Source organism: Pholis gunnellus (genome assembly GCF_910591455.1).
Source record: "Pholis gunnellus genome assembly, chromosome: 14".
Taxonomy (NCBI): Eukaryota; Metazoa; Chordata; class Actinopteri; order Perciformes; family Pholidae; genus Pholis; species Pholis gunnellus.
The window spans coordinates 15762764-15785575 of NC_136541.1; the positions used below are offsets into that span (position 1 = coordinate 15762764).

The window sequence follows — 22812 nt, forward strand, 5'->3', positions numbered from 1 at the left end:
GTACATCAAATGTGGTACCATTTCCTTCTGTTACACTTTGGTGATGAGAGAATGACACCAAATACGGCGACAGACAGTTAAACATTTTCACTGCCGGGAATTAATATATCTATTTGATTTTGCGGAGGTACAAGACATGCAGTGTTTTTTAAAGTGTACAAAATATGAGTCATATGACATTAAGAAGTGACTCATGCAGTCATTTTGATATGAATGTTTCAGTGTTTTTTTTTAAAAACTGTAATGCAGTTGTAGTTTAGTAAGGTACACAAATAAATCCCTTCATTGCCGCATACATATACAGACACATGCACAGAGACACGAACACACACGCACACACACAGTGTTAATATCATAACAACACCAGCAGTTTTCTGATTAATACAGTTAAGGTTTGCTCACTGTTGTTGGTTATTCTGCTTTTTCAGCAGGACCTAGTAGCCTATATTGGTACCTTTGGTAACTATGGTATTTTATGAATTGCAGTAAAGGGACATTGTACGTTTGGTAATGACATATTTGTTGTATGATAGCTGTATCTATAAATATATCCAATGTTAAATCGATGAATTTTATACAAAACCCCTGAATAAAACGTGCAGAGGAAAAGCCTTGTGGTTGATCTCACTCAAGCAAGTTGTAGATTTTATTCCTGTAATTCAAGGTAATTTAATCCAGTTCTATTCAAGTCAGTTCAATTATTTATATTCTGCTCAGTTCAATGTAATTTGATTAAATTCAGTTCACGTCAATTCAATTGCTTCATTGTCAAAGAAACGGAATGTATGATACTTGTTACCACGTTTCAGCATTTATGATTAATAATACCTTTGACCCACTCACTCATAATTGCATAACTTATTTGACAACATTCTAAGACAGGCAGTGGCGTAACATACCACGCAGCTGCTTCCCACCTTGTCTGTCCAGAGTGTTTAGTCGAAACCACAACCTCCTCATGAAACCCCCCCCCAATGGACGCTGGAATCCTCACTTCCACCCAACAAGTGACAACTTCCTGTGGAGGTTAACGCGGCTCGGTGACCTGCAGGATATCCTGCCATTGTGAAAGTGGTTTCGACAGCCTTCGCTGCACTCGTTTGCACACTGTTGTGTCTGTACACATTGTGAAACGGCCACAGTGGTCGACTCCCGCCGCCTGAAAGTTATTCACCTCATGCAATCGAAAAGTTATGTTCACCAAACCGGTGTTCATTAATAAGAAATTTGCAGAAGGGTTGTTGCTTTGCCAAATAAATGCTACTTTTCTGAAACGACTATTATTCTCCTTATATTCCAAAACTCCGCACAGCACACGTTGCCGCCACTACAACAGCACCAGCTTTTAGACATTTCTTAAAAACTAAAACTGCTTCCAGGGAGCATCAGAGACATCCAGGTGTTTGGGGACCCCTCCTGTGCTCTGCTCTGGCTGTGCTGGGACTCCACTGAGAGGCCCTCAGGGTTAATGCCTGCCAAAACATTTACCTGCTCCAGTGTTCCTGTCTCTCCACAAACACACACACTCACAAAAAAAAGAGAGGGAAACAGGGAGTGTATATGGGGTATTGAAAGGGAGGGGATGAGAGGCTTGTGTGAGTGTGTATGTGCTTGCTCTACATAGATCTGTGTGTATGTGTGAAAGAGAGAGAGAGAGCGGGCGTGTGTGTGTGTGTGTGTGTGTGTGTGTTTATCAGCTCAGTGCAGATGGGTGGCAGAGTGGCTCTTGCAGCCAAATGATTCAGTATGCTAATGAGTTGTTATCTGTGGTGCTGCAGGAACAATATACTGTCTTTCTCACAGTGGGAATCCAGCCTGCTGGGAGCAGATTACACTGCACACACCGCCAAGGTAGTTATTTATATTTTCACACAGAGTAGTAGAAAATACATAAATGCACACACACACACACACACACACGCATCCACAGATAGGCCTATAAACAAACAAGCAAAATAACATTTTAACACACACACCTACACACACACACACACACACACACACACCTACACACACACACACACACACACACACACACACACCTACACACACACACACACACACACACACACACACAAACACACACCGCCATCACCAACAACAGCAAACATAAATATGATGGAAATTTTAGGTAAATTGATGTCCTTGACCAGGAGCTGAAGATGCCATTCTAGGCCTTCCTCTTTAACAGGTTTCAGAGTTATGTTTCTGTTACAAATGATTACCTATGTCCTTAATTAATTAAAGTAAATCTTAAATTGCCCAGAATGTTTTTTTCTGCCAATCAATAAGCTTTGTACAATTGAGAGAAATGTTTAGCTTTAAAGACCCAGAGTCAGCTGAAAAATTAAATCCTTCCTTTCTTGTTATGAGTCAGACAAAAATGATTAAATCAAGTGCGAAACTGATCACGTTTCGTCGCCGTCTCTCCCAAAAATGACACTTTTAATTCTGTGCAATATTCACGTATATTTTATTCCCTTTACAATCTTGGATCATTTCTCTTCTCTTGATTTTTGACCCACACTCAGATCCAACGCTCGGTCGTTGTATTTGGAGAACAGAAAGTATCACCTGCTTTTAATCATTCCTTCATAAAAGACACAAATGTACACAAATGCAGGCTGTGTTTGACAACATTTATTTGGATATTTGTTATTAAAAATATAATTCCCTGATGTTTATTATGTCACTATATTTCATTTCATAGTAATTATTTATCTTCTCATGTGCCACCGGCTACAATCTTGGTTAAGTGCACACTTGTGTCTCCCTCAGAAAAACAGAGTGTGTTCTCGGGTCAGATTTGTATAAAAATGAATGAGACATTTTTATATGCTAACAGCTCTTAAGTGTATTGTATGGATACATTAATGTGACCCAAGATAGGGTCAATGTATTGCTTTATTGTAAAAATAACAATCAATGTGTGAGATAGATTTAGAAATAAGAAGATGAAGAATAATCAAGAAGAGATAAAGTAATTGATTGCAGGGAACATTATACCTTGAAGGTCGAACGTAGCGTTAATAAATATTTCAGCAGTAAGTGGACAGTATGCGGCAGTTTTTCACATTGTTTTACGACTGCACTTCCCTCTGCTGCAACTGCCACACATTGAGGTGTGCTGAAGTGTTTTTTTCTAAATAGTTTGGACAAAAATGACTTAAATACACAACATCCTAACAGAATATCATAATAAAGGCCATCACTTCTCCTATTGACATCAATACAAAACCCACAAAAACATTCTGGACAATATGAACATTATTCAATTTGAACTATATCCCTCTTATAAGGTTTAGCCACCTTGAATCCAAGATAAGATATAGATTTTCAGTGATACGATATTTTCATTACAATTACTGAGGATTTGGCAAAGTCTGTGAAAATGTAATAATTGTAACAAAAATATTTTAGAACTCGGTAATGCAGTTTCCCTATTGTCATCATCACAGCATAGAAATGTCTCAGTAACCTCTCAGAGATATAAAATACTAAATTCAATATATCTTCCAGCTGGATTGCTGTTTTTTTTAAAAGGTACAGTGCAGGTACACCAGAGTATCATTTATACTGCGTTCATCGGTCTCCCTGCTGCAGAGGGTTATCCTCAGTGTCTAGGGCAGCTAATCTGTTGTTATTGTAATGCAAAAATATTATTTTTACTTGTACCTGCTTCTGGGCGATGCTTTTATAAACTCATGTCAGTCGTCTGTGTTCCTGTGGCTATGAATCACTGCCTTCAATCTTTGCTGATAATCAAGAGAAACAGGGATGCCACTCTTTCTCTCCTGTAGTGAATCCCCATTTAACAGACCACATTCACTGAATTCACACAGAGCTGTAGTGAATGACGAGAGTCCGCAAGAACGATCCATTCTGCTGTGTGAATGGAATCTGCATTAGTAAGTATTAATCTCCTGTTGTTTTGCAGTCAGTAAGTGGACAAGAACATGTTGAGTCTTAATAAGAATAATTCTTTTGGGACATTTCATTTTCATTCAATGTGTGCAACCTTTTTCTTTAATGATTTTCTCTGTACTCCATCTCAGCATTTAACGACGCTCTCAAATAACTCTTTACAGAACTTGGACACCTTACACCCTCTAGTGGGAACCAAATGCAATCATTGAATATTTACTTCAATTGTTCACAAATTTGTATTGGCCTCATTGACACAGAGCTTATCTATCCTAATTGCAGAGACTAATGGCCTATAAATTAGCTTTTAGTTCTGGTTCTGAATAAATAAAACCGAAGGGTCATCCATTTCAAGCATAGTCATTTTTAATGCGTTGTTACAAAGAACTGAAGTGTTGCATACAGCATTATAATCAAGCCTCATCCATCTCCAAATACAGCAAGGCAAGCAAAGCATTTGGTTTGATTAGCATGACAGCAGCGAGCAGAAACCGAAGCAGCAGCATTTAGCTGAATCACATTAATTTGACAGGGCAGTGCAATAGGCTGAAGAGCTGTGCAAGAGTCTACAAGAAGTTAAAATCGGGCCTCATTCAAGGCCAAAGGCTTGTCCTTTGAGTCTGGGTAAAGCAGGAAGCCAGAGAAAGTGCTGTCATCCTCACTGCTGGAGTAAACTCCGTTCCAGTCTCTCAGCGTCTCCAGCCACACCTGGTCGCCTTCATTCAGCTGCATCAGTGCGAGGTTGGACGCCTGATCGATGTCCTGGCCGTACAGAGAATCCCGAGTTCGCAGCTTCCGTATCCCGTTAACCACGAGGGCGGCACGCACGGGCCTGTTGCGCACGGTGATGTGGTAACTGAATAAGTAGACCCCCGGGTAGGTGGCGTTGAACTTGTTGAGTGCTGGGTCCCAGTGCCCCTCCCCGTTATAAAACACCTTATCAAACTTCACGGGCAGGCCGGGCGGAGGGAAGGACCTGCTGGGAAACAAGCCCACACTGAAGGCAGAGCGAATCTGTTCCACACTCTCACCTGGTGGGCCTTTAGGGCCCCGTGGCCCACGCCCACCTTTAGCTCCCCTCTCCCCCCTCAGCCCTGCCATGCCCCTGCCTCCTGGAGGTCCCGGGGGCCCTCTGGCACCAGTATCCCCCTTCCCACCCGGAGGCCCTGGCTCCCCTCTCTCTCCCTTTGCACCATCAGTTCCATTCACTCCTGTGGGGCCCATCTCACCGCTCAGACCAGGGGGCCCACGCTCACCCACATGACCTTTCTCGCCTGGTAAACACTCGCTTGTAGTTACTTGTTCACCTTTCTGACCCTTTGTCCCAGCTACCCCAGGGGGACCCATAGGCCCCTCTCGCCCGGTGTTGCCCTTAGTCCCATTCAGGCCGGGCTCTCCTCTTTCTCCAGGGTCCCCTTTCAGACCACTGAAGCCACGTTCACCTTTCTCTCCTCTGGGGCCCGGATCACCTATAGAAAGTATATAATCACATAGGAAGACATGTTGTGATGAGAATACTTTAATTTCCCCAATAGTAATAACATTTGCATATGTGTATAGGGTGCATTTATACATACTTTAATCTCATATAATTCAGTATGAACGAAGGAGATGATCTGATATGAAAAAGGTATTTACTGACCTCTCTCTCCTGGTTTTCCTGGGATGCCAGGGGCACCAGGAAGACCCACCAGTCCTTGATCACCTTTGTCACCTGTGGTAGTTTTGATAAATAAAGCGTAGAAAATGACATCCGCAACATACTTATACAGGACAGCGTTTTGCAAGAAAGGAGAGAGTGATAGAGCGAGAGAAACGGAGAGATTGCTGTTAAGCCCCGTAGTACCTGTGTCGCCATTGAGTCCGTTGGCTCCAGGTAGTCCTGCTGGTCCTGGGGGTCCTCTGAGCCCTGTTTCTGCCTTCTCTCCTGGTAACCCTGAAAACAAACAAACAGAGAGGAGTATGAAGAAGAACAACATTTGACCACCAAAAGCTAATTTTTTCGGAAAATGATAATCCATTTTACCTAAAGGGCCCATCTCTCCTTGCGGCCCTGGTGGCCCACTCTCTCCCATGGGCCCTACAGGGCCTCTCTCTGGCGGACAGCACTCACAGACGTTGAAGAAGCATTCATTGAAGTCAAGGGTATAGTTTCCGAGGGTGTTCCCGGGGGGCGCCATGGCATCGGTGGGGAACTCAGTGGAGTAAGTGTCACTGGAGTAGGTGGTGCTGTCTGCAGGGGACAGGGAGTAAGCGTCCATTGTAACCTCAGTTGTCTCATCCGTCTGCAGGCTGCTGGAAGGAGATGGGGTCGTGGTGGTGGTGCGTCCGAATCCTCCACCCCCACCTCCGCCGCCGCTGCTCCCAGCTCGAGGGGGCTTCTTGGTGGTCTGAGGTTTGGGCCAGCGTGTGGTTCTGGCGCTGGAGGCCTGCGTGGCCATCTGTACCACAAGGAGAGTGGTCAGGAGGACCAGGCGAACGGAAGGCATTCTGAGTGCTTGACACAATAAGCTGTTAGAGAGAAGAGTGGAAGTTTTGAGGAATGTAGATAAAACAGGTGCCGCACTTTTTTTGTATTGCATCACGGTGTGTTAACGATGAATAGAAAAGCAACAAGTGCATCTTACCTGTTGATGTAAATGGTGTTGACTCTTCACTCCATCCCTTCCATCGACTGATTGATGCAGGCTGCCTCTTTCCTTATATTGGCCCGAGACAGAGAACAAGGGACTGAACACCGGGGTTATTAGGAGGTAGGTGGGCTGGCAGGAACAGATTACATGACTCCTGAGGGATATGAAATAAAGCAGGTTGTATACAAGGCAAGACTTTATTCTTTGTGATGAGGGATATGATTCCAGGGCCTGTAAGCGCACACACTGCTTAAATGGTGTTCACACACATGCTTGCTTTGTACACAAACAGCAGAAATATAAGGTTACACACAAAGACACACATCCGCAGAACATGTGTACATAAGCATAGAGTACACACACACACACACACATTGTTTGTAATGAATAGCACATCATGTGAGAGTTACTGGGTGCAACACCTTGTAGCGATCACACCAATTGGCAGCACCTCAAAGCAGAAAATGGATCACCATGCACCCAGTGGGAGAGGGATCAATGTCCCAAAACAGACGGCGTGGCAACATTGATCCAAACGTTCATCTCCTTGATCAAACCAACCCAAAGAGCCCAGTAAACCCGGTAAACCTCATGGAAACCTGGCCCCACTGAAGCAAGCCTTACGCGTCTCAGAATCTGTGTTGGATGTAGTTTCAAACCTCTGACATTAACTCTGAATGATTCCTCATTAAGTTGCCAAAGTTCCACACAAAATCTTGTGTGGAGCCATACTGTACATGAAAAAAATAATAAATGAACTGAGTGCATATACACTGCTTTATTATAGACCTGTGTTGTATAATGTGTGCTCTTAAAATACAAGAATAAAAATGTAATCATCCAGGTTTAATCACCCAAGCATCCTCAAGTATGTCATTGTTACCACAGTGTGTATTTTAGTGTGTATGTTGGCAAATCATACTGCCACGCCCCTATTTCTCTAAAGAAGGAAATAGAAGTCCTGAAGCTATTGCCATTGGGCTCGGTTAAAAAAATAAATTGATATTAGAGTTTATGCGGGAAAAAAAGAATACCAAATCAGATGAAAAACAAGGAAACAGGTGGAGGAGGAGGACAAGGAGCACCTGATCTGTCAGCCTGAGAGGAGAGACACCCCGCGATTATTGAACTAACATCCATAAGTGGGAGAAATGAGGGTGAAAGTGATGACATCAGGCAAAGATTTTCTCCCAGAAGTAATTTATTTCATAAATGTATTTGGGCTGCACCGAATAGCTGGAAGCTTCATAACCTTGACATCATTCATTTAAATTCTTAATCTTTTAAATATTGTTGTTTTTTAATGCATATGATTGTAATATGAGATGCATTTAGTTAAACGGTGTGTGTGTTCATTAAAACAGCCGGCTGGGCCTTCATCAGTCTAAGCACGGATTTGCGCATGTTTGTGAAAGAGGCCCAATGACACACCAACTGAAGTTAGATTCACTTATTCTTTTGCTTAAAAAGGTCCAGTGTGTAGGATTTGGCATCATCTATCTGTGAGGTTTCAGATTGCAATCAATGGAAACTCCTCCTGTGGGCCAAGTGTGTAGGAGAACTACGGCTTGTTTTATAGTATTATATTACATTTCTGCAAATAGTCCCCCCTAAATGCTGCACTGTACCTTCAATTAAGTGTTAAACGTTTAATACTATTTGTGACTGTACTAATTAGATTCGTGTGTGCGAGTATAAATTGTGATTGTGTTGATGTCAGAGAAATATTACTCCAGAAAGCCACCGGGTGGCAGTGTTGGGTCAATGCACTGCTGTCTGAACAAAGGCATCTTCTCGCAATTGTTATAACCCATATTATAATCTAAAATGTGTTATTGTGTCATACCCTTTTATCTGAATTTAAATTGTGCTGCATATATAGCTGCTTTATTTGTGTGCGTCTACAAATACAGTGTGTTCTATTGATTGATGTCCAGTTGACATGACATGTCAGCAGGGTCATACAATGTGGGGATGTATTTAGATTTGATATCAGCCTGATATCATATTATAGTAGATGACATCATCATTTCATTCCGCAATGTCTTATCCATCGTATGATTCTGCAGCTGCGCACTTTCGTCATAATGGATGAGTCAGTGTCAAAACATCTACTTCCGCTAAATACTTTCAAAATAAAGCCCCAGTGTAATTAACATCCTTTGTGCACCGCAGTTGGCTTCGGCTTCAGCTTGTGTCTTTGCTTTCTTAAGACATCCACAGCTGACTACCGGTCTTATTCTCGATTGGTTTTGACACAAGCTCAAGAATGGAGACGTGCGTGTGGAGCGTGTGCTGATGAATGCGGAGACCGAACCGGCTATCCGAGGGAAGAGACGGGGTCAGCGGCGGAAAAGGAGGACACCTCCAGTCACATCGTCGACTCTCTGCCCCCACGGTGACATGTCTCTCGCCGGGGTGGGTCCAACCCGAAATATCAGTCATCCTACAATGGGCTGCGGGAGATCGGCTCAACTCGGAGAATCCTCTCGCAGCTGTTCAGGGAGCCGAAGATAGGACCGAGACATCGGACCGAGTCAGTGACGGTGGCCTGCCCGCTTTTGTCGTGCGCTTCTCGGCCCGGTGTCTGGCAGTCTGCCGTGCACAGTGCGCGTATGCGGTCGGAGTAGAGACAACAGGCCTCCGTAGAAAACACTTTAGATGTTGAAATTCAGCCTTTGCCAATCGATTTTTCTTCACACTCCCGGCGAACGGATGGAGTGAATTGTGCAAAAAAAAAAAAAAAGGAAGAGAGAGACAGACCGCAGTTTGGTTGCGTGTGATGATAGGAGACACAATGACGCTCTTGTCTCTTCTGGGTCGGATCATGCGTTATTTTCTCCTCAGGCCGGAGACGTTGTTCCTGCTGTGCATAAGTCTGGCGCTGTGGAGTTACTTCTTCCACACGGACGAGGTGAAAACCATCGTCAAGTCCAGCCGGGACGCCGTGAAGATGGTGAAGGGGAAAGTGGCGGAGATGATGCAGAATGACCGACTGGGAGGCCTCAGCGTCCTGGACGCGGAGTTCTCCAAGACCTGGGACTTCAAGAACAACAACGTAGCCGTGTACTCCATACAGGGGAGGCGAGACCACATGGAGGACCGCTTCGAGGTGCTCACCGACATCGCCAACAAGAGCCACCCGTCCATATTCGGGATATTTGACGGCCACGGTGGAGAGGTATGGCTGGGAGGGGGAGAGGTTAGACAGGCCGATGCATTAGGCTGCACTCATCCAGACCTGCAGCTGCACACGAGTTAGCGCCACTTTGAATTCCGTGCAGGTAGAGAGACAGGCAGGTATTGGGAGAACGCATACAGTAGCTCAATATTTGCTGCTATTGTTTTGAGGCTATATGCTCAATAAAACCTATTGTGAACTGTGTGGAGATGTATCACAACACCACTATGACATGATATATATAATATTCTGAATAAAGTGATATTATAAGAGATGGAAAATAACAGCACCGTGCCAGGTTTCTATGGGAACACAGTTAATTACTGTGCCACAGACATATGCCTTGAGCCCCCCCTCCTCCTCTTCCTCCATCATCATTGTCTTCTGTGTGAACACCTCCTCTGTCCCGCTGCCAATCAGGGAGTTGACTTTGGATGCATAACAAAGACCTTGTGTGTGTGTGCGCGCGTGTGGGGGTTAGTTGTGTTCGTGGGAAGGTTTTGTCCATCTTTCCACCACCACTCCCTGTGTCGTCAAGGGTCAATGGTTTCTCATGGCTCCCTTCAGACCACGTGTCTCAGCCGCCATCTGTCACAGCGCCACCCCTGTGCCCCAGAGGTTCCAGTGAATGATACTGGCTGAGTACCTGATTTACAGCCCAATTGCTCCAACTGCACAGGAACATATTTAGATGGTTTTGTCGAGACAGCGATCCCAAACCCAAAGATATTCAGTTGACGGCTAAGAAAACCAGCAAATAACCTTTTTTTTTATTTGAGAGGCTGGAAGCAGTGACGTTTGTGCTTTAGCTTTCTTACATTTTTAGGGGATTTATTAGTCTTACATATAGAAAGTTGAACTACGGTGTTTTCTAATTTAAACCGAGTTCTAGTTTGAATCATTATTCTAACACACATTCATCAATGTGTATCAATCCAAGAATTTTCTTATGAAAAAGCCTTTTAAGCTCTGTGTGCAAAGTGTTATTTACAACTAAAAGATGAATGTCAGGGTTAAGCATAATAGTTCTTATATCATATCTGCAATAAACGTTCATGAATGAAAATTAAAGCTCCGCCTCTCAAACCAAATGTTCTCCATGCTGGTCGGGTCACACCAGAACATTCATTCCTGTGTCTGATCCGCTGCACATCGGCACTAAACATTTGATGAGAGGAAAATACTGAAGGGAACTCCCCGTTCTCTTTTTTTAAAAAGATTAGTTGCCGCTTGGTTGTGTTCAATCGTAGCGAGAGAGAGAGACAACAAACAGAGAGTCAAAGGTGTTTACCCATCTGGATCCCTCTCCATTCATGTCCCCTAAACACATATTTATCTTTCCTGTCCGTCCTGACATCTCTCAATCTCTCACCCTCACTCTTTCCATCCTTTGAGTTTCCTTCCCTTTTTATTTGCTCAAATGTGCATCTCTGTGTATTCATTTGTGTTTTCACTCATTCTTTTATATTTCATCTTTCAGTACTCTCAGTCAAATTGGGTTTGGACTGAATGTGTCACTCTGACATGGACCTCAGCTATTATAGGGTCATGAGCATCAATACACAGACCTCATCCTGAAATATGGAAACAAGTAAGCACCAACCGTAAAGTAAATGCAGATAGTAAAACGATGGGGGATGGGTCCAAAGTTAAGGGTTATGTGAGAAAGCTGTGTTTGTCTTCTGGGACTCTCAATGCCGGCGGTGTTGTCGTGAAATATTACAACATGTGTGGATTTTTTTTATGCAGTTTGGCACAACCGTAAAAACAAACAAACATCGGCAATATTAAATGAAGTGATGCCGCCAAACCAAACACAGGCCGGTAGAACCAGGCCGTCTCTGGCAGTGCAGTGTGTTCTGAAAATATGCAGGACATTTCTCAAACGCCTCTCTGTTTTTTTCTGCCTGTATTTTTTTTATCGAGGTAGTGAATTCTGACCCAGAATTATAAAAAGTCAGCACAAGCTGCTGCTCCCCTTCGTGATTTACAGAGACTACCTGCTGCTGAGGCAGGAACTGTGAAAAGTTTACAACTTTAAAAGGCGTTCGCACTACTTTTGCTACATGAAATTGAATTCATGACTCGTGGGGCAATAAAGCAGCGACGTCAATAATGTACATTCACTCATTAAATCCTCAGACTGTGAAATATTTGAGTCATTTATGAAGTCTGTAAATGGAAATCTATTTCGCGGTTCACTGAGTGCCCCTTTTCTCTCTGCACTAAATGAATGAGTACATGTGTCCAGCAGAAGGGAAAGAGAGAAACAGGGAAGCAGGAAGAGATGGTTACACTCTAGTGATCTTTGGGAATAACATGATCACGTCCAGGTGTCGTTTCCTCGCTGTTTTCTACTCCCAATGCCGTTTAATTAATGGCAAACATTTTCAGTCTAGTGGTTGTCTGTTTTTTTTAGTTGCGAATGAATATTGAAGGTCTGCACCGGTGCTGTACATGCTTTCACACATCATCAGAACATCAGAAAGCCAAACAGTGAAGCGTGCAAGTTGAACGGCCCAAAGTGCAATAATTTCCATAAGAACTGTGAATATGTACTCTGTATCTGCCGTGACATTAAGATGGTATGACAGTTTCCTAATAAAGATTTGATTCGACAGCATTAGCATAATGGAAATCTTGACAGAGAAAGAAAAGGAAGAAGACTATGGAGGAGGAGGAGGAGGAGGAGGAGGAGGAGGAGGAGGAGGAGGAGGAGGAGGAGGAGGAGGAGGAGGAGGAGGAGGAGGAGGGTGGCTGGGGGATGAGGAGGTTGTTCAATAATTCAACACAGAGCACCTGCTGTATGAAACGAAAGAAGTACTCGTGTAAAAAGTCCTGGGTCAAATTACCTGCTAACAACAGGGGGCAAACCCCCGAAGAGTAACAACATTATTTATCTTATTCTGGGGGCCAAACCGAGGATAATTAATCACAAAATGTGATGAACCGTATATGTATAATGCAGTGCAGCCAGTTGTATGAATTTCTGAACCTTTTAAGCTAATTTGAAACAATCAATACCAAAACAGCTCTGTGCTTCTTCCGCCGTCTAACCCTCCCCGTGTTCTTCCTCCCTCCCCTTCTGACCTCCCCCCTCTCTCTCCCAGGCTGCGGCTGACTACGTGAAGGCCCACCTGCCAGACTCCCTGAAGCAGCAGCTGCAGTCCTTTGAGAGAGAGAAGAGAGAGAGCGCTCTCTCTTACAGCAGCATCCTCGAGCAGCGCATCCAGACTGTGGATCGTGAGATGCTGGACAAGCTCTCTGCCAACCACGATGAAGCAGGTTAGGGGGCGGAGGACAGGGGGGTTGGAAGTGAATATTTAGTTGTGTGTGTGTGTGTGTGGTTGGGGGACAGTTTATGGGTCAACAGAGAGAAGACGGGAAGAAAGCTGAAGCGGCGTTTTGTGAAATAAACCAGCTACAATCAATCTAAAACACTAACATTTGAAATGTTGTGCACCCTGGCCTTGGTTAAAGTAGAGATGTTGATATAATATCTTCAAGCCCTGGTTTATTCGGTATTCACGCTCTCTTGCCTCTTACAGGACATGACACAGCACCTCGGCTATCACACAAATCTCACAATTTCCTGTAAAATGTCCTCCCCGCAGACATTATTTACCTCTTTGACGGGTTCCCTCTTTACACCCTATAGGGGCTATTCCATTTCCAAAGTTATTGGAACTACTGAAATACATGCTGGCAGTTCCCACGCTCTGTTATGTCTCATTAGTTGTTGCAGCAATTTTTGGGTTGATATCAGTTGTTACACTTGTCTCCTCCAACTTCACAATTTTATTGGAACAGAGTAAATAAAACAAGATCATTTGCTGGTAGGCTGCCTACAAGATTGGCTGGGATTACTGAAATACATCTACTTATTGAAAAAATGTCTTGTGTTCTGAACAAATACAGATTAATTCAAAACTAGATGTAGTCACAATTTGACTTTTGATTTGGTTATGCATTTACATCCACTCAGATACACGAGGAAGAGGGTCAAAGTTCAAGATGCCATGCAATGAGGAAGTAGTGTGTCCCAACTGAATGCGTACTACATGCATCAATGTCATTTAAAAATATAATATTTGTCTCTGCAGTAGCGCTCCAGCCGCGGCGATTTCCAGCAACATCCAATCCTCCATGAGACATCCAACCATTTTAATATCAAGTCTATGCATCCAACACACGAGCCAAAGCAACTTCAACAACAGCAAGTCCTCCTCGGGAAATCCACATGACAAACAATTCCTTAGTTTAAGCAGACAATGACAGCTGAATGACTCGTAGCGCATCCAACGCCGTTTGTTTTTACCTCTTGTCCATAAGTCCAGTCGCGTCTGTTCTTCCACTCCCACTAATCAGTCACAGCCACTGCCCATGCAGCAATAGAGGAGTTGTTTTAACGCACCTTTGTTGGAGATCCAGGCGCTTTTTATTTGTTGTTCTAAAATAATAAGTAAACTCATATCCTACCAGATGTTGAAGGCCAATAAACAATGTCAGACTCAAATGTGTGTGCGTGTGAGAGAGGGGAAATAATATATGTATCGAAGATGATACTGATACATTCTTAAACGATGAGGAGAGACGGTGAAAACACTTAGTTCGGTCTCCACTAAAGCTAGGACTTCCTCTCTCCCCGCGTTTTTCAAAATCTGTGAATCACGGCTTTCAACAAAACATAAGGAGAGGTCTCATCTCAAACAATGATAATTATTCTGCAAATGTAAACACAAACTGCTATTATGGCTCCTTCGTGCTCCACTTGTAGTGCAGACGGAGGGATGTATTACGCTGTAGTTGATACTCTTTACTCTGATGTAAAATTCAGATTGATCAGTTGATGGCATTTGATACATCTACCCCAAGGAACTGTTGTTTTTGGCCTGTTGTATCTCTCGCTCGCTCACTCACTCACTCACACAAACATTCCCTCATGTCATTATAGGTTACTCTACATGTACGCTCAGGCCTGGGGATTAGGTGGTCTAATCTTTACAAATCACTGTATTTATTATAGTGCAGAACATCAAATGAAAATATAATAGTGGCAGATATGATCATACCAGAGATCTCTTGACATTTTCATTCCTGGAGATATATTTACTGACATTTTGGACGTGGCCCAAGACTGTTGTAACACTCACTGTTATCTTAAATGTCACATAAACCAAACATTACCTTTCTTTCTCTTGTTTGCTCTGAACAGCAACCACAAGCAACACAGTAAATAATACATTAAATCCGGCACAAAGAGTTTTTTTGGAAAACCATTACATTTTCTTATGATGTGATAACCCCATGCTTCTGTTGCTCCCGCTGTTTAAAATAAACAGGAAACCAGATTTAACTCAGAATTGTTGGAACATTAACTAAAAAAAAACCCAGCTTTCTGGGACTGTTTCCTCTTATTTTTGTCCTTGTCATCCAATCTCCCCATGCAGGAACGACATGTCTGGTAGCCCTGCTTTCAGACAGAGAACTCACAGTGGCAAACGTTGGAGACTCTCGCGGCGTGTTGTGCGACAAAGACGGAAACGCTGTCGCACTGTCGCACGACCACAAGCCGTACCAGCTGAAAGAGCGCAAGAGGATCAAGAGGGCAGGTAGAGAACCCGCCCCGTCAAATATCCCACACACTGACTGTACCTGCACTGCACTCTCACCGGGAGGAATTTAGGGCCCTTTGCTGCCATCTGTTGGTCAATTTAGAAACAGCATTGTGTTTGATAAAGCACAGGGTCAGACGTTGATGAAATAGATACCTAGGCTGTGTGATTAAAAGAGTTTCACAGGTGATCTTTGTTTATTAAGTTATATCAAATCAATCCAGTTTTCTGCCACACTTACTCATTAGTTTGATTGAAATACTGTAAGTCCACATGAGCAGATCATCAGACTGTGCTTAAACCTTTTCATTCTTATTTCTTCCCTTCCAGGAGGTTTCATCAGTTTTAATGGATCCTGGAGAGTCCAGGGGATCCTGGCTATGTCCCGCTCCCTAGGGGACTACCCACTTAAAAACCTCAACGTAGTCATCCCCGACCCCGATATCATGACCTTTGACATGGACAAGCTGCAGCCAGAGTTCATGATCCTGGCCTCAGACGGCCTGTGGGACGCTTTCAGCAACGAGGAGGCCGTCCGGTTCGTCCGCGAGCGTCTGGACGAGCCTCACTTCGGCGCCAAGAGCATCGTCCTCCAGTCCTTCTACCGCGGCTGCCCCGACAACATCACCGTCATGGTGGTGAAGTTCAAAAGTGGAGCTGGGGGGAGCAGCAAGGCGGGGGAGTAGGTCACGGTCAAGATTGGAGCTCACATTGCGATCAATGTTTTCAGCGATTTTTTCCGCATCTTCTGGGTGAAGCAGTGAGCGTGATGTCACTGGAGGAAGTATGGACACTGAGAACCAAACGTGTGCACACGCATACAGACACACATGCAAAAACGTGTACAAAATAATAATGTTTTGTTTTGTTTGTAGGTTTTTGATTGACATAAGGGCATTTGAACACAATACACATCTCATAACCATCTGTTCATTAAATACATAAAATACTGAGAACAGTGGAGATGCATAAACACACACAGACAGACAGCAGACGGGGGATTTCTCTTAACCAGCACACATTAGACTGATTGAATAACTACTGTTTGCTGTACATGCACATCAATGGTACAGCTCCACTGGAGGCTTCTTCAAAGAAGGCTTCAACTAGTGCCTACTTAAGAATTACCGTGCAACCACAGGAAGCTACACTGAAAATGTATTTGCGATTACACCACCCTGCTTGCTGCATTGTGACGATGCGCTCGATTAATGTATGCGTCCGTCACAGTTTTGACCTGGAAAATGTTGTCAAATACAAAAAAAGACTCCAGTGGATCGATACCTTTTATACTTGAAGTGATGCTGCACCTAAAATCTAACTCTTGAGTATCAAACACTCACCGCCTGCAGACTTGAGAGGTAGCGCTTAACCATGGTTTCACCCTCTGGCTGCAGTCGGCTTGAAACGAAGTGGAAAAGAAGTTGCATAAATATGAATTTAATAAGCAACCGATCTGATTGGCCAGCTGGTCTTTTGGCAGGATTTGGCCAATCACAGCTCCCACTGCTGCTCTGTGGGTTGGGTTTTGTTCAACCTTTATGTGCTTGCACATCTTTAAATTACAAAGAACTGTCTTTAAGTAATTGTAAATGTGTAAGCAGGAAACTTGAGCAATTGGAATAATAAATAACATTTAAAAGCCTTTTTTTAAGTAGTGTGATTCCATTTAGTAATAACTAATTCATCATTTAAAGATGAAAGTAAACAGAATTAGTAACACAAACTTTGAGTTTTTATGGGATTTTAATGTAGATTTGATTAAACAATTTACACTGGTAATCATTTTTTAAAGGTTGATCAATTTATTAATTGTTTGTAATTAACAAAGACACAATTCATCCATGTATGTAAGTATGGATGTAACTGTTTAATGTTTGCGGTAGCCAACCAGGAAACTGCATTAGGAAGTTGAACCAATGAATGAGCTGAGGGTTGGTCATGACACTTTTCTCATTGAAGGCAGAAACTGCAAAAATGTTCTTCCACTTTTCAAGTGCAGACGGTTAGTGACACTCAGAAGAGAGATTCTGGGTGGAGTATTACTTCAACATACAACACATGCACACAGACACACAAACGTTTTATTTATTTTTTAGAATGTTGAATTCTTCCATATCAGCCAATGTAAACGCTGTATATCCTCAGTAATACAAGAGGGTTTTAATGTACGCAGAACCTTATTTAGTTGCTGACCTCTTGGTAACTGCAGTTTTATGGAGCTCAGTAAACTGTTCCATCAAAATTGTTTTACACCATCTGTATCAGGGCATGTGCTTCCGCTTATCCATGTCATGAACAACGTACATACAATGTTACCGTGGACACTGGTGCCTGCCTTTGACCTGGGAAGCCCCCCCCCCCCCCCCTCCAGAAAAGGATTAAACGGTGACACATCGTGAACCGTACAACCGGAATGCTAGTAGCTAGTAATATATGCTCCTCCAGCAACCTGTTAATTTGCTGCTGTTTCATGTTCAACTCCATATTACCAATGTTTAATTGAGAGACACCTTTTTTATTTAAGTTTACCAAATGCCTTATTTATTGTTGAGTGTTTGGGTGTGTCTGTCGGATTGCCAAATCAGCATACTGTATAATATTTTGTGTCCTTTGTCTGTAAATTACCCATCACTGTTTTTTTTTGAGAGGCAGTTCACACATGTTGAGCTGATGCTCAATGTATAAAGAAAAGAAAAAACAAATCTGTATGTAAACTATCAGTATTAAACTAAGTCTTTCATCTTGAATGCATTTCCAGTCTTAATTATCTCAAAGGCCTTCTGGCATTCCATTACTTACATCAACTGTGACGTGACGTCGTCCGCGTGTTTCCGGGATGCGATTGTCGGATCACAAATAGCTTTCCTACAGACCACGACTGCGCGCTGCTATCTGCAAGGTAACCCAACCCCGCTGCAGCCCTCCCGGGGGGCGCAGACGGCTCGGAAGCACTCGGTGATGCCAAGCTATGTGACGGTCTTTACCAGGTGCAGAGACTCAGAATAGCTCGACATTGACTGATCCAAATGCGAAAGACCCGTGTTGGAACATTCGGGCGTCTCATAAACATAAAGTCAACTGCGTCACACTACTTTACTGGAAACACCGTGCCTATATTGTATAAAGATTTGGCACTTCGTTGTAGTGACACAGGTGCGCGGGCAGCAGAGAAAGAAACATTGAACAATCTCAGACACAAGCACGAATTACACAACTCTGCTTTGATTATTTAAAGGGGTGTTTGAATTGAAGTCACAACATGGGACAACAAGGCTCCAAGTCCTCCATAGAAGCACGGGTGATTTTTCAGCGCGTTGGCGCAGTGGACATGTGTGAGAAAACGGATGCATGTTGTTCTCCGGCCTCTGTTGTCCGCATTCAGAAGAAGGTGACAGGCCAGTCGGCTTGTCCTCGCTCTTCCCCGCGGCCACTGGAGAAGTCAGCGGTCCATTCTTGGACCCAGAGCCGCAGTGACACCGAGGGACTGGTGTACGTGATGGACAATCCTACCGGCGGCGTGTGGTTGAAGCCGGGAGAGAAATGGACCAGAACTTGACGCAACAGTCAAATCCCCGGGTGGAATTAAGATGGAATTAAGTGAAGCAACCCGTGCTTGGACGCACTCCGTGTGTCCTTCTGGAGTCTTCTCAGCAGGATGCTGTTGATTTGGGTTCCCTCGCTGAAGTGCTCCGTGGAGTCGAAGTGGATTTAAATCGTCTCCGGGACATGAGTTGGCTGGACTGATCACTCTAATGTGTTGATTTAGTCTATATGAGACATTATATTCAGTGTCAGATTGCGCGAGCGGAAGATCGTGGCGACGAAGAGTGCCATGTGTCATGCGCACTGAGAAAACGTGTTTTCTTTGAAAATAGCGTAATTGTTATGTGTCTGTTTTAGTTAGTAAGAATAAATACTTGTAAAAAGTATGTGGAGCGGATCAAATGAAAGAAGGGAGTCCGGGTTGAGTCAGTAGAGAGTTGGATATGTTTGGTGAGCATTGTGAGAACAGCTAACATCAACCACTTTGCTGTTTAAATTAAACTGGAGTGGTTTGTACGCACAGTGCACTTTGGCACAGTTGGCCACCCTTCCAATGACTGACAGAACTTCATTTATTTTTCCTTCCTTTTATATTTGACTATACTGTTTTTTATATACTATACATTTTATTTTAATTATTACAGTTTATTATTATATTGATGGAGTTGAGGTCAATGACCCACTTTTATATTTAAGACTGGGTATTTGTTCAGAAGGTCTCTCACAACAGCATAGTCTCCTTTTGTTTTTGAGAAGCTCTGAAACATTCAGGTTGTTTGGGGACAGTGCGATACAAGATCCACTTGACCTTATGTGTCAAGAGGATGGTTGGACTGTGTGTAATGTTTCAAATGTAGGTTGAAATGAAGGATTTAACGACTTTTATAAAAACACCATTATTTTCTTTATTTTACAATATAGAAGACTATATTGTTGGTTCAGTTCGAAAACTGCATTTCTTTCTTTAGCAGGTGAAGTCGGTTGTTGTTGTTTACCCATTGATTGACATTTACACTGAGGCAACTGGTTTTAAGTGAGATTGTAATGCCTGAACTGTGTCAAAATGTAATTTCGGGCAAATGATTGTGTGTGAAACAATGCATCCATGGCACCATATAAACAAACAAACAAACTAATGACTCTGTATTTTTGTTCTAATTTAGAACCGTTTTACTAAAGTGGATTTCATTAATCCTATTTACAGCAATATACTTTTCCAGAATAGCAATGACAATAACATATGGCTGATTGTCTTTTCAATGTGCGTTTAGTGAACTAGCAGAATGTCTTTCAGTAAAATAACTCAGGATAACCTTTTGTAACCTTTATTCATGACAAGATTAGTGTCACTGCATAAAACGCGGGGGAACAATATTGTTTTAACAGATGTAATACGTTTGCACAACTCTACCCACACAGCGTACAAGGGATATCCTCTGTTGGTACACACTTTGCCCCCTGGTGTGGCGCCTTATCTGTGAGCGTGAGTAAGTCAGTCAGCGTGGAGCTAATGGATCATCTATTAAACTCCGGGCAACGCACAAAGCAAACACTGCGTCAATAGAGCACTGTACGTGGATGATGTGCCTGTCCCACTTGAGTTGACTGTTTTTATATCTCCACATCGCCATGGGACTGCAAGGGTCTAAACAACCAGAGGCCCAAGTTATCCTTCTGGGCCTGGACAACGCTGGGAAATCAACTCTCCTCTACAAACTGAAGCACAATACGTGCGTCAGCACCGTTCCTACCATCGGCTTCAACGTGGAAATGCTCGAGGCGAGGAAGAACAGGAAGAGCGTCGCCATAACCCTGTGGGATGTCGGTGGCCAGGAAAAGATGCGCGAGTACTGGCCGAGTTTCCACCAGGATGCGGCGGCCATCGTGTTTGTTGTGGACAGCTCGGGCAGGGAGCGTCTGGAGGAGGCGCGGAAGGAGCTGGAGAAAACACTGAAGAGCGAGCAGCTGCGGGGCCGTCCGCTGGTTCTTCTCGCCAACAAACAGGACGTGAACGGCGCTCTGACTGTCACTGAGATCAAGGACTCGTTTAACCTGGGGAAGATTTGCTCAGGTCGGGACTGGTTTGTTCAGCCTTGTTCTGCGTCGACGGGATTTGGAGTTGAAGAAGCTTTCAGACAAGTGGTCCAAATGGTCAAATAAAAAAGAATAAAAGAATCAACATTTATTTGTACGAAATTAGATATTTTCATAACATCGATTATATGACAAGTTGATTATGAAATACGTTTGTAAATCGAAACCCCTCCTTATCAACAATAAATCATATTTAATGACATCGGACCTTTTGGTTAAGTCACTTCTTTTATGCGCATGCACAGATCCTAATTGGAACAACAGCATCTTGCAAGCTGCTTAAGAGTGAGTGAAAATATTAGGCGTCTTCCTCTGCACTATAATGGATACCACAGGAAACATAAGATACCATGGAGTCTATTACCGTGCATTAGAACCACAGTTGAGTCCCACACACACTAATAAGCTACTGTAGAAATGATTTTTACCAGTGTGCAGCTATATCTTCAATTATTAAGCAGAATTATTTTATCTCACTTTGCCCTGGGCATTTAGATTAAACTCTTGGGTTCACAAAGGCTTCATTGATACATCATCAATATCAGCGAATAACAAAGACAAAGTCTGTTAACTGCTGCAGTTTGAGAAAAACAACAACACGTTGGCTGGCGTAATAAAGCATTGATAAATAATTAATAAAATAAATTATATATATATATATAAATTATCCATTCAAGCCTGTAGTGGTAAATGTTTAGAAGCTGTTAATGTTTTTTTTCCAAGATAATTCTTGATGAATTAAAGAGCCAAAAAGGGATTTTTCACGACATGGCAACCCCAAAGTTATTCTTACTGATGTTTTATTACTAAAGCATTATAACACCTGATTTATTAACATTAGCAAAGCCATTAATAAAGCGTGCCTTTTTAGAAAATGAACCAAGCTTGAACATTCGTTGATCCTCTACATGGCGATGAAAGCGAGCGATAAAATCTTTGGCCGGTACAGGGCATGGACGCTTCTTGTATAGATCCGCACAGTCAAGGCTGCTGCAGGGGAAATAGTAGGGCGGGTTGTTTGTGTGTTTAGGAAATGTCCATTATAGTGAATATAATCTCAAAAGTCGAATGGTGAAACCGTTCATTTATCAAACTGACGTCCTTGCCATGCACATAGCTTGTCCCATGTCGGACTCCGGCCGTCTTCTGCTCCCACCGCACACCGTTTCTTCATATGTCGGCAGGCGTTTGCATTCATCGTATGAGGGCAGCTGAGAAGCGGCAGCTGGCTCCATCAACATGCTCGGTGTGCTGCTGCTCTCCACGAGCGGCTCCTGGGACGTGGTGACAGTTGGGTGTCCGCTGTGAGGCGGGGTGAGCTGCTGCCTGGATCTGGAACACAACATTCGCTGGACGAAGTATCCCGCAGCGAAGAGAAGCAGCATAAGAAGCACCCCAGAAAGTTTTCGGGTGACCATGGCGATGTTGTAGTAAGTGCTGTCCATGAACTGCTTGCAACAGGTGACGGGGTTGGTGCTGTTCCCCTGCGCGCAGCAGACCTGGTCGTCCCGACAAATGTCCTGTCCACATTTTCGGATGGCGTAAACGATGGTGCGAACAAGAAAGCAAACTGCCAACACCGACAGCGCTTGGCATTTGTAGAAGAGCATCGTCGTGGTGTTCAAAGGGGAGAAATTATCGAGTGAACCTCGATGGTAAAGCTTTGGGGGAAAAGTGCCGGCGAGACGATTCACTGAATGGGCTGGAAGATGCGTTGGCTGAAACGCTGACGCAGAGCCATCATCGACGCATCGCTGGTCAGAGGTCCGAAAAACACTAAACAGAGAAAGGTGACGAACAATCTAAAAACTAAATATGT

At 43.4% G+C, this 22812-nt stretch overlaps 3 protein-coding genes across 3 annotated transcripts; 2 read left to right on the forward strand and 1 right to left on the reverse strand.

Annotated features, from left to right (window-relative positions):
* Positions 1-4500: 4500 nt before the first annotated feature.
* Positions 4501-6682, reverse strand: otol1a (otolin 1a; the record flags this gene model as incomplete). Its single annotated transcript, XM_079173001.1, has 5 exons — positions 6552-6682; positions 5951-6435; positions 5771-5860; positions 5567-5638; positions 4501-5393 (listed from the first exon to the last, which is right to left on the reverse strand). The coding sequence occupies exons 2-5, from the start codon at positions 6411-6413 to the stop codon at positions 4501-4503; spliced, it is 1518 nt and encodes a 505-aa protein (XP_079029127.1). The 5' UTR covers positions 6414-6435; positions 6552-6682.
* A 2133-nt stretch (positions 6683-8815) lies between these two features.
* ppm1la (protein phosphatase, Mg2+/Mn2+ dependent, 1La) lies at positions 8816-18103 on the forward strand. The gene is made up of 4 exons (XM_079172587.1): positions 8816-9738; positions 12849-13023; positions 15189-15350; positions 15684-18103. Exons 1-4 carry the CDS (start codon positions 9340-9342, stop codon positions 16037-16039), a joined length of 1092 nt encoding a protein of 363 aa, XP_079028713.1. The 5' UTR covers positions 8816-9339; the 3' UTR covers positions 16040-18103.
* A 2281-nt stretch (positions 18104-20384) lies between these two features.
* arl14 (ADP-ribosylation factor-like 14) lies at positions 20385-21193 on the forward strand. The gene has a single exon (XM_079173076.1). The coding sequence runs from the start codon at positions 20529-20531 to the stop codon at positions 21057-21059; it is 531 nt and encodes a 176-aa protein (XP_079029202.1). The 5' UTR covers positions 20385-20528; the 3' UTR covers positions 21060-21193.
* Positions 21194-22812: the final 1619 nt, after the last annotated feature.

Excerpts from the sequence above, each read along its gene's own strand:
- ppm1la (XM_079172587.1), top strand. The coding sequence starts at position 9,340 with ATGATAGGAGACACAATGACGCTCTTGTCTCTTCTGGGTCGGATCATG. Across the intron at positions 9,739-12,848 it reads TTGACGGCCACGGTGGAGAG|GCTGCGGCTGACTACGTGAA; the intron begins GTATGGCTGGGA and ends TCTCTCTCCCAG. Across the intron at positions 13,024-15,188 it reads TGCCAACCACGATGAAGCAG|GAACGACATGTCTGGTAGCC; the intron begins GTTAGGGGGCGG and ends CTCCCCATGCAG.
- arl14 (XM_079173076.1), top strand. The coding sequence starts at position 20,529 with ATGGGACTGCAAGGGTCTAAACAACCAGAGGCCCAAGTTATCCTTCTG.